The 16058-nt window shown below is 43.4% G+C and overlaps 1 protein-coding gene across 1 annotated transcript in view; it reads right to left on the bottom strand.

Annotated features, from left to right (window-relative positions):
• Window positions 1-16058, bottom strand: part of LOC112108020 (sodium channel protein type 5 subunit alpha-like) — a gene marked incomplete at its 3' end in the record, with an annotated part of 116280 nt that overhangs the window by 20907 nt on the left and 79315 nt on the right. The window contains exon 16 of the mRNA XM_029911619.1: window positions 7850-8004. Within this exon, the coding sequence (XP_029767479.1) occupies window positions 7850-8004 (155 nt within the window). The remainder of the gene's footprint in view (window positions 1-7849; window positions 8005-16058) is intronic.

Here is a 16058-nt window from a genome sequence, read left to right as displayed (position 1 = left end):
CATTTATGTGGATAACATAAAACACTATATAACCTAACTAAAAATTGTGGGTGGACTACTGCAGACTCTTAAATTGCAAGGGATTATTCTACCTTGGAATAGCATCTCTAGTTAATGTGACAGGGCAAGGCCAGATGGCTATAGTAAAGTAGTGAGGAACAGGTATGTTAGCCCCAGGCTAAACAAATCCCTGGTACCATGGTAACCAAATGGCAGTTGCTCCAGGTTAATCAAGACACCTGGGGCCAATTAAGATCCTTCTAGAAAGCAGTGGAGATAGCTAGGTTGATTGGGACACCTGAAGCCAATCAAGGGCTGGCTGGAACTAGTTAAAAGCCTCCCAAGTTAGTCAGTGAGGTGTGCATGTCAGGAGCTGTAGGAGGAAGTTGCGCTGTGGGAGAGACTGAGCAGTACACACCATATCAGGCACAAGGAAGGAGGCCCTGAGGTAAGGATGAAGTGGATCTTGAGGAAGTGGGGGCTGCTGTGGGGAAATAGCTCAGGGAATTGTACGCGTCCTGTTTCTAAAAGATCAGCTACCATAGCTGATACTATTAGGGTCCCTGGGCTGGAGCCCAGAGTAGAAGGCGGGCCCGGGCTCCCCCCTTGCCCCTCCTGATTAATCACTGAGACTGGGAGACAGAGACTGTGCAAGGGAGGATAGCTTCTCACCTCCCTCGCTGGCTTATGATGAAAATGGCTCAATAGGCTGTGACCCTTGTCTCTAGAGAGACAAGGGCTATGCGAAGGGTCACAGTGAGCCTCTGAGGCTAGCAAAATCCACCAGGAAATGCGGGACCCACGGAGATAAGGACAGAGCTTTGTCACACTAAACAATGTATAAGTTCAGGTGCAAGCACTGGTTTTTGCACTCTCTTGGGATAACATGGTGATGGTGGGGAAGCAATGTCTGGTACAACAAGAACAGTCTGTGGTACAGAATCAACCGGGTCCGGTACTAAAATTTGTTCCAAGAAGTCATGAAAATTAAGAGTTGAATGGAAGGAGGTTTGATCAGAGGAGCAGAGAGTCCTGCTGGAATAGTCATGGATTCTGGTACTTGTTGAGGCTGCAACTGGTCCAGATGTCATTTCCACAAAGTACCATCACATGAAGGAAAAAGGTCTCATGCATTTTACAAGTTCCCCAAGTTTCCATTTCACTCAACAACTGTAGTTGTGAGTCCACATTACATCTCCTATTTGAAAAGAACAATGATGAACCTCACGTCATCAATCACTTTGCATGGAATTTGATTACACATAAGGCAACATCAGGACATAGCAGGTCCCAAAAGATACCCAATGATTGCTTCAAAAAAACAGTTGCAGTTGACTGCAAGGTAGTAGCACATGGTGTGCTCCTGCAGACAAACAAGAAATTGTCCAATTTCTGCTGATGACTCAAAATAAACTTGCTTAAGTGTTCGTACAAAGTGTTCCACTAGTCCATTTTTAGCAAGATGGTATGGAGCAGAACATATGTGCTGAATTCCATTTGATGCTAGGAACCTCTGAAATTCTTCTGAACAGAATAGAAGTCCATTGTCACTCACCAACTGTAACAGTAGACAAAATTGACTAAACAAGGCATGAAGATGTCCAATGGTCTTGATAACTGTGTTAGAAGGCTTTCTGAAAACTGGCCATTTCAAATGGGTGTCAACTATGATCATATATATATATATAATGTTCTAATGGTCCAGCAAAGTCCACATGAACATGTGTCCTCCAAGTAATCTGAGGCCAGAACCAAGGGTGTAAATATGCTGGGCCAGGATCATGCTGAATTTGCTGACATGTAGTACAGCACTTCACCTTCCTCTCAATGTCGTCATCTACCCCTGGCCACCAGACAGACCTCCAGACTATAGCCTTCATCCATACAGTGCCAAAATGACCATCATGAAGAGCTTCTAAAACATGAGACTGAACTGATTTTGGAAGGATAACTCAGATTCCCCATAAGATGCAACCTTGATCCACAGATAATTCAGGCTGACACGACCCAAATTGTGTAAACTGGGGATTCATAAGATCCAGCACTGTACCTTGTAGTACCATTCTCTTCACAAGAGAAAGCACATCATCCTTAACAGCTTCTTTGTGCTATTGACAGGCAATCTATCCCTCACATTTGAGATAAAACACTCCGTCTGAAGTTTCTTTGGATTGACAGGTGCTTGGGCATGACAGATATGACAGCCCATCATCATTGCCATGCTGAGTCCCTTTATATAATTGAATAGTATAGAAATCAGCTGAAAGTAGTAACACCCATTGTTGCAGATGAACAGCAGCTAATGATGGAGCCACGTTTCAGTCCAAAAATTGAAAATAATGGGTGGTCATCTGTTAGCAAGGTAAAATGTCTACCATACAGACAAGTATGGAACATCCAAATTCTGATGATAATGCTGAGAGCTTCTTGCTCTGTTTGTACATAGTTCTTCTCAAGGGTGGTGAGTGTTTGTGAAACAAAGGCAATTGGTTTCTTTCTGTTGTCAGCAAAAATATGGAAAAGAACACCATTCACTCCATATGGTGACGCATAAGAAGCCAATTGCAATGGTAATGAGGCATCAAAGTGAGAACTTGGGCTGATCCCAACAGTTTCATTGCCTCCTTAAATGCACACACACATTCTTTAGTCCATTTCCATTTATTGTTTGTAACAGTTCCTGCAAAGATGCAAATACTGTCACCAGTTTAGGCAGAAATTTACCCTAGTTATTAAGCAGTCCTAAGAATGAATGCAACTGTGACATGTTCTCTGGCGGTAGTGTTTGAAGAATTGCCTTCTCTTTCTTTGGCAATTTCCTTTAGCCCATCACATCAATTCCATGCCGAAAGTATTCAACTGAAGGTCTGAAAAAAAAGCTCATCTTTGTCTTGACATACTCTCACTCCATTGTCTTCCAAATGTTGCAAGACAGCATCCAAATTTTGAAGATGATCCGGCTTTGCTGTTCCTTTCCTGTAACAAGGATGTTGTCCAAATAGCACTGATTTCCATTCAGTCCCTTCAGAATTTTATCCATGGCCTTCTAGAACTGGTATCACATTGGCATCTTCCCTAACGGCAACTGATAGCAAAATAAGCTTTTTCTTCCATGTTGATTGTGAGATGTTTGTTAGATGTCATACTGATCTACATTTGGGACTTATCAGTTGGAAGTGACAGAGGAGGAGAAAGACCTGGGTGTATTAGTTGATCACAGGATGACTATAAGCTGTCAATGTGATGTGGCTGTGAAAAAGGCTAATGCAGTCCTAGGATGCATCAGGAGAGGTATTTCCAGTAGAGGCAGGGAAGTGTTAGTACCATTATAGAAGGCACTGGTGAGACCACATCTGGAATACTGTGTGCAATTCTGGTCTTCCATGTTTAAGAAAGATTAATTCAAACTGGAACAGGTGCAGAAAAGGGCTACTAGGATGATCTAAGGAATGGAAAACCTACCCTATGAGAGGACACTCAAAGAGCTTGGCTTGAAGGGAGATATGATTGCTCTCTCTAAATACATTTCAGAGACGGAGAGGAGTTATTTAAGTTAAGCACCAATGTGGACACAAAAACAAATGGATACAAACTGGCCAGCAACAAGTTTAGGCTTGATTATTATTATTACGATTATTAAGTTTGCGGATGATACCAAACTGGGAGGGATTGCAACTGCTTTGGAGGACAGGGTCATAATTCAAAATGATCTGGACAAATTGGAGAAATGGTCTGAGTTAAACAGGATGAAGTTTAACAAAGACAAATGCAAAGTGCTCCACTTAGGAAGAAAAAATCAGTTTCACACATACAGAATGGGAAGAGACTGTCTAGGAAGGAGTACGGCAGAAAGGGATCTAGGGATTATAGTGGACCACAAGCTAAATATGAGTCAACAGTGTGATGCTGTTGCAAAAAAAGCAAACGTGATTCTGGGATGTATTAACAGATGTGTTGTGAGCAAGACACGAGAAGTCATTCTTCCGCTCTACTCTGCTCTGGTTAGGCCTCAGCTGGAGTATTGTGTCCAGTTCTGGGCACCGCATTTCAAGAAAGATGTGGAGAAATTGGAAAGGGTCCAGAGAAGAGCAACAAGAATGATTAAAGGTCTTGAGAACATGACCTATGAAGGAAGGCTGAAAGAATTGGGTTTGTTTAGTTTGGAAAAGAGAAGACAGAGTGGACATGATAGCAGTTTCCAGGTATATAAAAAGGTGTCATAAGGAGGAGGGAGAAAACTTGTTCACCTTAGCCTCTGAGGATAGAACAAGAAGCAATGGGCTTAAACTGCAGCAAGGGAGGTCTAGGTTGGACATTAGGAAAAAGTTCCTAACTGTCAGGGTGGTTAAACACTGGAATAAATTGCCTAGGGAGGTTGTGGAATCTCCATCTCTGGAGATATTTAAGAGTAGGTTAGATAAATGTCTATCAGGGATGGTCTAGACAGTATTTGGTCCTGCCATGCGGGCAGGGGACTGGACTCGATGACCTCTCGAGGTCCCTTCCAGTCCTAGAATCTATGAAATTAGATGAAAGTTTCTAACCATTGAGCAGTGAAGTTCAGGAACAGCCTTCCAAGGGGAGCAGTGTGGAGGCAAAAAATCTAACTGGCTTCAAGATTGAGCTTGATAAATTTAGGGAGGGGATGGTATGATGGGACTGTCTACAATGGCATGTGGCAAATATCCCCAATTGCCAGAGATGGGGCACTAGATAGGGAGGGCTCTTAGTTACTACAGAGAATTCTTTCCCAGGTATATGCCTGGTGAGTCTTTCCCACATGCTCAGGGTCTAACTGATTGCCATATGAGGGGTTGGGAAGGAATTTTCCCCTAGGTCAGATTGGCAAAGACTGGTATTTTTTGCCTTCCTATGAGGCAGAGGTCAATTGCAGGTTTAAACTTGTGTAAATGGTGGATTCTCTGTAACTTGAATTTTTTAAACCATAATTTGAGGACTTCAGTAACTCAGCCACAGGATAGGGGTTTATTACAGGAGTGGGTGGGTGAGGGTCAGTGGCCTGCAATGTGCAGGAGGTCAGACTAGATGATCACGACAGTCCCTTCTGACGTTAAAGTCTATCCATCTTTGAATCTATTTGTAGGTATGCATTAAACAAATCCAATTTGCTGAAACACTGTCTTCCACTAAGAGTAGCAAACAAATCTTTGGTACAAGGAAGTAGATATTGATCTGCACATAAAACTGGATTCACTGTCACTTTGAAATCTCTGCAAATTCGAATGGAGCCATCATTCTTGATCACTGATACAATGGGTAGCCCACTCACTGTGTGTAAAACGACTCCGATGTTCACTAAACGGTCCAAATGAACTTCCACCAGAGGCGTCAGAACATAAAGTGCAACTCTGAGCTTGCAATATTTCATCTGGCTGTTAGACTTACCAGTGAACTTCACTGACATGTTGCTTATCTGTCCAAATTCTTTTTCAAAAACTTTGGAGGGTCTGTCCAGTATTTCTTGAAGATTCTGAGATGCTTTTATGATCACCTTGATCTTGGTCCAATTCACCTTGAGCTTCTCAAGCCAAGTCCTGCCAAATAGTGATGGATACTTTACTTCAATCACATACAAGGAGTATCTCTTAACTTTTCCCTGGTATAAAAGTCTTCAAAACTGGAGAGGTTTTCTTCCAGAGGAACTTGTGAAAAAATCTGGTGATGGCAGATGCAGAAATCAGTGCGACGGCAGCTCTGATGCCAAGCTCCATTCTTGTAGGAACTCCCTCAATCAATGGTGTGACCCAGATGACATCTCTTTCTCCAGCTTCCAATAACACATGAAGTGCTATGGTTTGGTCAGTGCCACTAGAGCTCTTGACTTTTTCCACATTATGAATTCCCAACTTCTATACTTTCTTAGGTTCAGTCTTCATACATGTGCTCTTGGATGGATGGTTACTCTGTGTTGTTGGATGTTGAACAGAGCAACAGGTAACCACAATGTTTCCTTTCTCCTGGCACTTTCTCCAAATGACCAGATATACCCAGCAATCCTTCTTAGCATGTGCAGTTTGTGCACAATGGCCACACAGAAATGACTTGCATTCTCATGGTCCTCTGTCTCACCAATTCATGAGATGTACCTCTTGGTTCACACTAAATTCCAGAGAATCCTCTGTGGTTTCCATGGCAATAGCTACCTCAATAGCCTTCTTGAATGTAACACTGATATACAGGTAGTCAGTAACTTCTTCTGGATCTAGTCGTGTAATCCAGAGACAAACTGGTGACACAAGGCATCACTTAATGTTCGTCCACACTGACAATGCTCTGAGCACTGTCTTTAGAGGAGCAACAAACTGTTTCACTGACTCCTCTTTCCTGATGTCTCTGATGGACCCGCTGTTATTCTGCTATTATTGATGGGTAGGAGAGAAATATTCCTGCATTGCTGCAGTAACTGCAGCATATGTGGCAGTTCCAGGCATAGCTGGATATAGTAGATCATGCAGCAGTCTGTATGCCTTAGGACCCATCTCTATCAGCAAGGTTGAAACTCATTGTACATCTGGAATGGAATTGCAGGTCACAAATTGCTCAAAATGCTTGAAGTACACAACTCATGATTCACGGTTCTCTTCAAATTCACTAACATTGCCCAGAAGAGTTGCCATTTTACTTCTGTCCTGTTGAACTACACACCCTCTTGGATATCTGCTTTTCCACTGATTTTTTTTTTTTTTTTACCATGCACTGTCTGTACTTGATCTCCCTTTGCTGGCTGTGTGCTTACACAGCAGAATCACTCCTTTGACAGTACTTGGGCTCCCTCTGACTGTATACCCTCAGTGCAGGCTAAAGCTGTCTCTGTCTTCTTGCATGAGGTCATCCAAGATGGCTGCTTCATCCTCGCTGCTCTGTCTCTGGCAGCTCAGCAGCAACTGCAACTGCTTCCTTCTTTGTTCTGCCCTATTTGCCTACTTTCCCTGTTTTTCTAGCTGGCTGACACTGTCCCCGTGGGACAAAAGCTTCAGTCTGCTACCTTGTGCCTCAAAGTTAATTTTTTTCCTTTTTAAAATAATATTATTTAGTTACTTTTTCTCCTTGGGCAGGCAGCAAGAGCACTGGACAGCCATGGGTTAGAAGCTCCCATGTTATATTTGGAAACAGAAGACAAGAAGATAGACTTAGGGATTGCTAATTTAAATACAGCTGACCACTTTATTGTTTTGGCAGCAAAACAGAAACTAACATAAAAGTGAGGCTCTGCAACTGAGTGCAGTGTGACCAAACCTTTTAAAGGTGCAGGGCATCCCAAGTCTAAGACAGTGTAAGTCAAGAGGGAGACAAAGTTAATTAAATCTTCCGGCCCCTCAATATGTAAGTTACACAAACCTAGCTCCCTTTAGACTTATTTAATTTACACTAACTTACTAACTTGTAACATTTACACACAGACACACTACACTTCTGTCCTGAGGAGTTTTATTTTCAGTAATTTTTAGGGGAGTATTTTTTCAGATGGATACAAAAATCTAGTTCAAAAGTAGATTCAGTTTAGTGTTCCAAGAGAATTAGCACCAGGAAAGACTCTTTGGTCTTAATGATGAACATAAAAATGATAGTCTCTGTGTGTGAAATAACTGCCAGACAAAGCTTCAGAAAAACCAATATACAACCAGAATAGAAATCATCACAGCTTGTTAGAGTTGCTCATTCTGTCATTCAACTTGCTGTATTTTCTAATTATTATAAAAAATAAGTTAGCCCTTTACTAGGCCAGTTTTCTTCTTCTTCTCCCCCCATCAGCTTTGAAAATACACCCTCTTTCCTGTGCTAAAAATCATTTATAATTCAACCTGATATGAGAGTAAGTTAAATTTACCAGACTTCCACTGCTTAGCAGAATCATGAATATGATAAAGCTTTCGAACCAGTCGTGTTCAACAATTTTGTAGCATGTTTTCCTCAGGTTCCACCATGTTTTGCCTGGAAACTTTGTGGTATTCACTGAACAGCAAGGGGAACGTCGAATACAGCCTGAAAGAGGGACACATGGTAAATAACTGTACATGAACACCCAGGACTGCTGTAGAAATTTCTGGGTTCAGGGGAAAGTCCTTGATCACCTTAAACTTGTGTCTCTGCTGTTTCATCTCTCTGTCCATTTTCCTTTGAAAACAAACTACAAAAATATTTTTAAGCAATGAGGAATATCTTGCACCGTTTAGTGAGCTACCTTTCCGATCAACAGATACTGTTGAGAACACTGGCAACACCCTCACAGTGATGATGTTCAGATTCACAAAACAAATGCAACATAACTTGACGAATTTCATAGCTTTGCCAGCATTTTCAACAGCACGGTTAGCACTGGAATATGGAAGGATAATGCAGTTGGCAGAAGGAGTTATTGCATCATAAAAATTAAAGATAAAGACGAGCTGTCGGGTCATCTAGTCCACCTTCTTAACAGTGTATTATTGTTCCCTACATTCTAACTTCTAGTCATTTATTCATTCTAGATTCAAATGTAAAAAGCAACTGGGTTTCCACCATACACCTTGAAAGAAGATATGGAGGTTACTTAACTGTAACTGGAGGTTTTTTGAGATATGTGGTCCCTATCTGTATTCCACATGTGGGTACTCATGAGCACAGTGCACCTGAGACTGGAAAATCTTGTGAGCAGAGTCTATTGGTCAACCCTTGCATCCTGGAGATTCTTGTGCTCAGTATCCAAAGTGTAAGGGGAGGTGCAGACTGACCACCTCTCCAGTTCCTTCTCTACTACAAATCCAGTCATGATCCAAAGCAGAATGGAACGAGGGCAGGTAGTGGAATACATATAGGGGCCACACCTCTCAAAGAACCTCCAGTTACGGGTAAGTAGTTTCCATTTCTTCTTTGAGTGCTGGTCCTACATGCATTCCATACGTGGGTGACTGGTAAGCAGTAAAGTAGGAAGGAGGTGCAAAGCTGCAGAGGGTATAGATTCTGTAATATTGCTGTTCCAAAGACTGAAATCAGCAGAAGAGGCTTGGACTAAAGCTTAATGCTTTATGAAGGTGTGGCTGCAACTCCAGATTGCTGCCTTATACATGTTCAGCATAGGCACTTCTCGGAGACATGCTACTGAAATAATCTGTGCTCTAGTGAAATGGGTCCTCATCCCATTCAAGGCAGGGAACTGTGCTAGCTGAAAGCAAGGAGGAAACAGCCAGAAATCCACTTAGAGTCTCTGAGCAAACATTGCTTGACCCTGTGTTTATTCTGCTATAGCAACTAATAATCTAAGTGGTTTTCCTAATTGGTTTCACTCTTTGCAGATAGAATGCCAAAGCTTATCTGACAGAGAGGTGAAGCCTCCTTTCCTTGCTGAAGGCATGAGGTTTTGGAAAGAAAACCGCCAAGTAAATTGATTGATTTATGTGGAACTTGGAAATTAATTTAGGAATAAATTTCAGGTGGAGATGAAGAGATGCCTTCTCTTTATCAAAAGTACTGTATGGAGTGTGGGCCGTGAGTGACCCCAGCTTATCTTCTCGCCGACATGAAAGCAATAAGGAAAGTGACCTTCATAGACATGTGGGATACTGAGCATGTGGCCAGTGGTTCAAAGCATGGCCTAGTAAGTAGAGTACAAGGTTGAGGTCCCATTACAGTGTTGGTGGGAAGATCCTAATGAGACACTTCAGGAATCTAGTTGTTATGAGTGAGTAAAAGCAGAGTAGCTTTCTACCCAATGGTGAAAGGCACTGGGCACTGCTAGGTTGATCTATAGCAAGCTAATAAAAAGGCCTGATGTCTTGAGAGTAAGGAGGTAGTCTGGAATACCTGCAGTATATGGGGACAACTAGTTTTGTTGCAGCCAGGTAGAGATATGCCTCCATTTAGCTAGATAACATTTTCTGGTGGAGTTTTTTCTACTGTGATTGAGAATAGTTTTAACAGCCTTGGAAAATGAAAGCTCATCCAAATACCAGGCTATGAGGTGAACAGAGTCCAGGTTGGGATATCTGAGCCCACTGTTCTCCTGAGTTAGCAGATCCAGGAAGGGTCAGATGCTGATGGGAGGAGTGGTTAACATTCACAGGAAGTCTGGAAACCAGAATTGCCTGGGTCAGTTGGGTGCACTGAGAATGACTCATGCTTTGTTGTGGCAAATTTTCTGCAGAACCTGGGGTAGTAATGAAATGGGTGGAAAGGCATACCCTCAGGTGGTCTACCTCAGGATATCAGAAGTGTACTGGTCTTGGAATCCTGACCTATGTATGTTGAATTTCTTTTTCTTCTTGAAGGTCCGAAGATAGTGTTTCCCAATGAGTGAAGATTTTGTTGAGCACAGAATTATGTAACCTCCCACTCATGGTCAGTGGAGAAGTACCCACTGAAATTCTCTGCCAGCAAGTTTTGTATGCCTGGGAATTATGTCGCTGAGAGTGTGACGTGGTTCCAGATATATCAATGCCATGAGTGTACCACTTCTCCTCCTTGTTTGTTTATGTAAAAGACAGTCATGTTGTCCAACATTATCTGGACATGTTGGGACTGCACAGGTGGGAGGAATGCATTGCAGGCCTTTCTGACTGCTCTTGTTTCCAGGAAATTGATATGCATCCTGTCCTCCCAAGGTGTCCATGTACCTTGTGTTGTACAGTCACCCATGTAGGCATCCCAGTCCATGAGGCATACATCTATATTGTAATCATGTCGGGTGTGGAAGGGAGGAAAGGTACTTTGGAGTGCATTTGCTCTGGATTTTTCAGTCAGGTGAAGGAAGGGATTGGCATGGATTGTCACCTTGGGATTCATGCTATATCTGTCTGGTAAGTAAACAGACCAAAGCCAGGCCTGTAGACAGCAGAGGTGAAGTTTGGTGAATAGTGTTACGTAAGTACAAGGGGACATGTGTCCTAGCAGGGAATGACAGACCTTGACTGTAGTTCGAGGTCTGTGAGTGACTTGTCTGATTAGGCTGTTCAGAGCCTGGAATCTGTCCAGATGGAGGCAGACCCTTGCTGAGGTTGAGTCTAGGGTCACACCTAGAAAGAGTGAATCAAGGTGGATCGCTCCATATTTAGGCAGATTCCCGAAGATGCCAGAAGATGGAGCAAGTATAAGATTGCCACGTGAAATTCCCAACTGCGTCTGCCTGTTAGGAGCCAGTCGTCTAGGTATGGGAAAATGGTGGAGTCGTTTCATCTCATCTCTGCTGCTACCACTGAAAAGACCTTTGTGAGGACCCTAGGTGCTAATCTGTAGGATGGGTGAAAGTTCACATGAAAGTAAAGCATCTTTCATGTCAAGAACCGCAAGCCCTGTATCTTTTTCGAGGGAGGGAATTATGGATGCCAATGTAAGCAAAACTAATTTTAATTTGCAAATAAAAATATTTAGCTGACAAGTCAAGAATTAGTATCCATCCTCCCTTTGTCTTGGGAAATAAGAAATACTTGGAATAGGACCCTTTCCCCCGATGTGCAGGAAGCACTCACTCTATAGCCCCTTGTGAGGAGAGAGTCTGCCTCCTGATGGAGGATTTCCTTGTGAGAGTGGTCTCTGAAGAGGGATTGGAAAAGAAACTAGATGTAGCCAGAGTGCATGATATCTAGTACCCATTTGTCCATTGTTATGGCCCTCCAGTTGTCGGCGAAGTATGCTAGGCAGCCACTAAAGGTTTAGGAAGCAGCAGGGGATGGTGTCTGTGATGGTTTGCAACTCTTGAATGTCCCAGCAAAAGTAACCCTTTGCTGGTGAATGAGGTTGGGTGGCTGATATCGAGGTGGATGAGGCTACATATTTTGGTCCTCGGATCTTCTGGCACTTGCAGCACAGTCTGTATGGAGAAGGTGGTAGAAAGATAGTGGGAGAGGAATTGGCTTCTACAGCTGTTTATAGTATTTCCTCTTACAGGCTGGGAAATAAATGCCATTGCAATGGAGGATTGTCCTGGAGTCCTTTATTGAGTGTAAGGATTCATCTGTGTTCTTGTTAAAAAGATTAGACTTGAAGGAAAGATCCTTGATGGTATTCTGAACCTCCCTTGAGAGTCCCAAAGAGTGAAGCCACAATTCACACTGCATAACTTTTACAGTTGCTATGGCTTTAGATGTGGTATTAGCCATGTCCACTATGTCTTTGCTACCAGTTTACCCTCATCAATGTGGATGAAATTGGACCTTCTGTCACTGAGGGAGTTTCTCCTTAAACTTCAGGAACTTGGAGTACTTCGTAAAATCATACTTCGTTAACAGAGCCTGGTACTTAGCAATTCTAAACTGGAGGCTGGTTGGTGAGAATACCTTCTTCCCCAGGTCAACACATTAAGCATCCTTGTCTGCAGTGGTAGTCTTGAGATGTTGCTGCCTGGACCTTTCTAAGGCTGCTTGTACAACTAGGTAGTTGCGGGCAGGGTGGGTGAACAAAAATTCCTCTACTTTTGGTAGGTACAAAATATCTTTCAGCCCCTTTAGGTGTAGCAGTGCAAGAGGCAGGTGTGTGCTACATCACCCTGGCAGGTTCCACAATGGCCTCATTTAGAGGGAGAGGCACTTGATTGAGACGAGTAGGCTGCAGGATGCCCAGGAGCTTATGCTGAAGTGGGATCTGGAGGTCAGCCGCTACCCTCCGCAAGAGTTCTTGGTATTGCCTGTTGTCATCAGTCAGGGATGGCGAATATAGGATGCTAACCTCATCAGGTAAGAATGATGATACAGGTCTGTCTCATCTTACATGGGGATTCCGTGCTGCGGTTAGCGTGTAAAGCGAAAACCGTGTATAGTCAAAATTACATTGAGTTCAATGGAGGGTGGAATCGCCCGCACTACAGGTACTGTATTAAAATTGTTATTTTTCTCTTTTTTTGTTTTTTGTTTTTGCCGACCGCGTAAAGTTGAAATCGCGCATGTTAAATGCGTGTAAGATGCGACAGGCCTGTATGCTTATTGGTACTGCTGCTACCACGGGTTCCAGCTCAATATCTTCCTCTTCTGCATACTCTGGTGGAGCTGGTTGGTGTTGTCTAGGGGAAGAGAGTCAGTGAGACTCTTGCATGGATCAAGGGTGCCATGCATAGGGATCCCATGGGCCTCAGTAGGGCCAGTATGATGGTTTGAAAGCTGGTTGGGGAGGACTCCATTGGGTACTATCGGTCCGTCCCTCAGAGGGTAATAGTGTCTGGGTGGAGGGAGGGTCCAAGACAGTCTAGAGGCTCTGTCAGGGCTAATCTCCCTTGTGGAGGTGATTGCTCATCTTGGATGTCAGATTTGGCTAAAGAGAAGGTTGGATCCAGCGATAACAGTGATACTGGGAGATGTAGACTCCAGCCTGTGGACAGAGTAGGGGAGTAGCTCCTTCTCCTCAAGGTGGGTTCCTCTTTTGGTGTCAGAACCATCCTTAGAAGAACTGGACTTGGGAGAAGAGGAAATCGAGGGCAGGGAATGTGAAGATACCATCCAGAAAGGTAGAAGTTTCAATTAATCCAAGAATACAAGGTGTCCCAGTAGTTGGTATGGGCAGATCCAGCACTTCCACAGGCTTAGCAGTTGGCAGATCCTTATGGGGTTGAGTCAGTACCATTGGAGAAGAAGATTCCTGCCTGGAGCTGATGGTCAGTGCCAGCAGATGGTCATCTTTTGGCTTAGTAGTCAGAACCAGAGTCAGTACCAGTGGATCCTTGCTTCTGCATGCCTTACCCTTGTGGTTGGGAGGTTTAGGCAGGCATAAGTCTTTAGGATTCGAGCACAAGGTTTCATCTGATTTGGAAGGAGTCAGGGAGGGATCCCTTCTTTTGGAAACAGATTTGGAAGTGTATCTGGTCCTGTGTTTTAAGTGTACCTCTTCTCTCATGAAAGGGCCAACACAATGGGTCCTTTGACTTAGTAGATTTGACCTCTGTTCTGGAGCTCATGCTCAGAGAGGTGCTGCACTAAGTCTTCCCAGCCCGGATCCTACTGGGATCTCATGGCTTTCTCCATGAGATACTTCCTCAACTGAAGCTCTTGTCCCTCTCACGTTTGGGGAGGGAAGGAGCAGCAGATGCTGCAGTTGGTGGAGATATAAGCTTCCCCAAGGCAGGAAAGGCTGCACCCAGGATCACTACTGACTGAGAAGGAGCAGGGCAGGACACACGGTTTTTTAATCCCTGATCTCTGGGCATAGGCTTTCTCCCAAGGGGAGAGAACAGGGAAGGTTCTGAGGTGGGGAAAAGCTATGTGAGGACTGAGGCATGGTCAGTCAGGCCTAGAGGTTGGAGTCAGGGGCCCGGAACGAGAGCCGGGGGCTGGAGCTAGAGACAAGGTAAGGAGTCAAGGCAAGGGTCAAAGCCAGAGACGGTTACTGTTACCAGTGTTTTACCCTACTTCTAGGGCAGATGTTAGTTTACATACTCTGGATGTTGGAAGGACATTAGCCTTTCACTTGGAAAGAACAAAATCTTTTAGACCTTTTCCTAGACTTTTTATCTTCTTTACAGCTCGGATGAGGGGAACCCTTATCTCCACCTAAAGACTTTAAAAGAGGGTCTTGGATTTTTTTTTTTAACTCGTCTAATCTTCAGTGCCATTCAGTTGTTACGGCCCATTCCACTAAGTAACTATCAGCTTCTTGTTGAAAAATATTCCTATTTTGGACATATGTAAAGTTGCCACTTGGGTGTCTGTTCACACCTTTTCTAAACACTATGCAACAGTGCACAGTACTTCAGCAGATGTTGCTTTGAAGGGAGCTGTTCTTCAACCAGTGTTAGATGGACTTCCAGAATACCCACCTCCTTAGATGGGATTGTACCTAGGAGTCACACAGAGCAAAGCACCCATAAGGAAATTTACTTGAAGAAGAGGGAGAAATTACTTACTTTGGACAGTAGCTGGAATTCTTCAAGACGTTTTGTCCCTGTGGGTGCTTCACTGCCTGACCTCCTTTGGAAACCTTGCTGTGGTTGGATTCTGCAGCAAGGAAGTAACTGGAGTGGCAGTTGGTCCAGCATGGCCCTATGTACCCTTAGTACAGGGCACAAGGATAGTTATGGTGCATGTGTGGACCGAACAGACTGCTACCAAAAATCTCCCAATCTGAGGCACATGCATACCTATGGCGCAGCACCCAGAGGAAAAAAACATCCTGAAAAACTCCAGATACCGTACACAGTAAGTACCCTATCTTTATTTCCCTTCCAACTGCTTCTGACTCCCCATCTCTTCCATTCCTGAATTTTAACCAAAAATCCATAATGAGGCAGGTTAATGGTATCTCCTCCTACTAAAATTACTGTGTTTTTTTAACAACAGATTCATACTGTAGCTTCAGGGTGGAGACAAATAAAGCTAATAGTATTGTGGTGTTATGCTTGTGATTTAGACTGTAAATTAATGTTAATTGACTGTAATATAGCTGAATTGCTTGTAATGGAAATGGTTGCAGTAGAATGCACAAGGATAATGATATCCTGGAAAAACTGAAAATAAAAAAGAGAATACAATATTTACACAAAGTAAATAGTTTGATGTGCTAGTCTGATATATTTGGAAACGTTCCTACTTCCCAATGCTGCTTTAAATGGGAATTTATACTTTCTTTTGGCTATGAACTGAAAATATATGGCCAGATCCTTGGCCCCAGTCAGGTCCCTTTGGGTCAATCTCTGACAGGGAAGCTGGAGGTTCCCCAGATTAGAGGAATCCCTGTCTCCTGTAGAAGTGACATAGCCAGCTCTGCACCAGCTCATCCTTCCCCATCTCATGAGGCATTGTCATAAATATAAAGGGAAGGGTAACCACCTTTCTGTATACAGTACTATAAAATCCCTCCTGGCCAGAGGCACAAAATCCTTTTACCTGTAAAGGGTTAAGAAGCTCAGGTAACCTAGCTGGCACCTGACCAAAAGGGGACAAGAGGACAAGATACTTTCAAATCTGGGGAGGGGGAAAAGCTTTTGTTTTGTCTGTTCTTGGTCTGTCTGTTCTGTGTGCTTGCCGGAGACAGATCAAGAAGGCAAGCAATCCAACTCAATTAGAATTAGTAAGTAATAATAAGGAAATGCGTTAGCTTACTTTTATTTTGGCTTGTGATTTTCCTTGTCTAGAGGGAGGTTT

The sequence above is a fragment of the Terrapene carolina genome, unplaced genomic scaffold (assembly GCF_002925995.2).
Source record: "Terrapene carolina triunguis isolate 2854851 unplaced genomic scaffold, T_m_triunguis-2.0 Scaffold111, whole genome shotgun sequence".
NCBI classification, from domain to species: domain Eukaryota; kingdom Metazoa; phylum Chordata; order Testudines; family Emydidae; genus Terrapene; species Terrapene triunguis.
Note: the sequence above shows the minus strand (reverse complement) of the source record. Positions and strands in the feature narration are given on the sequence as shown.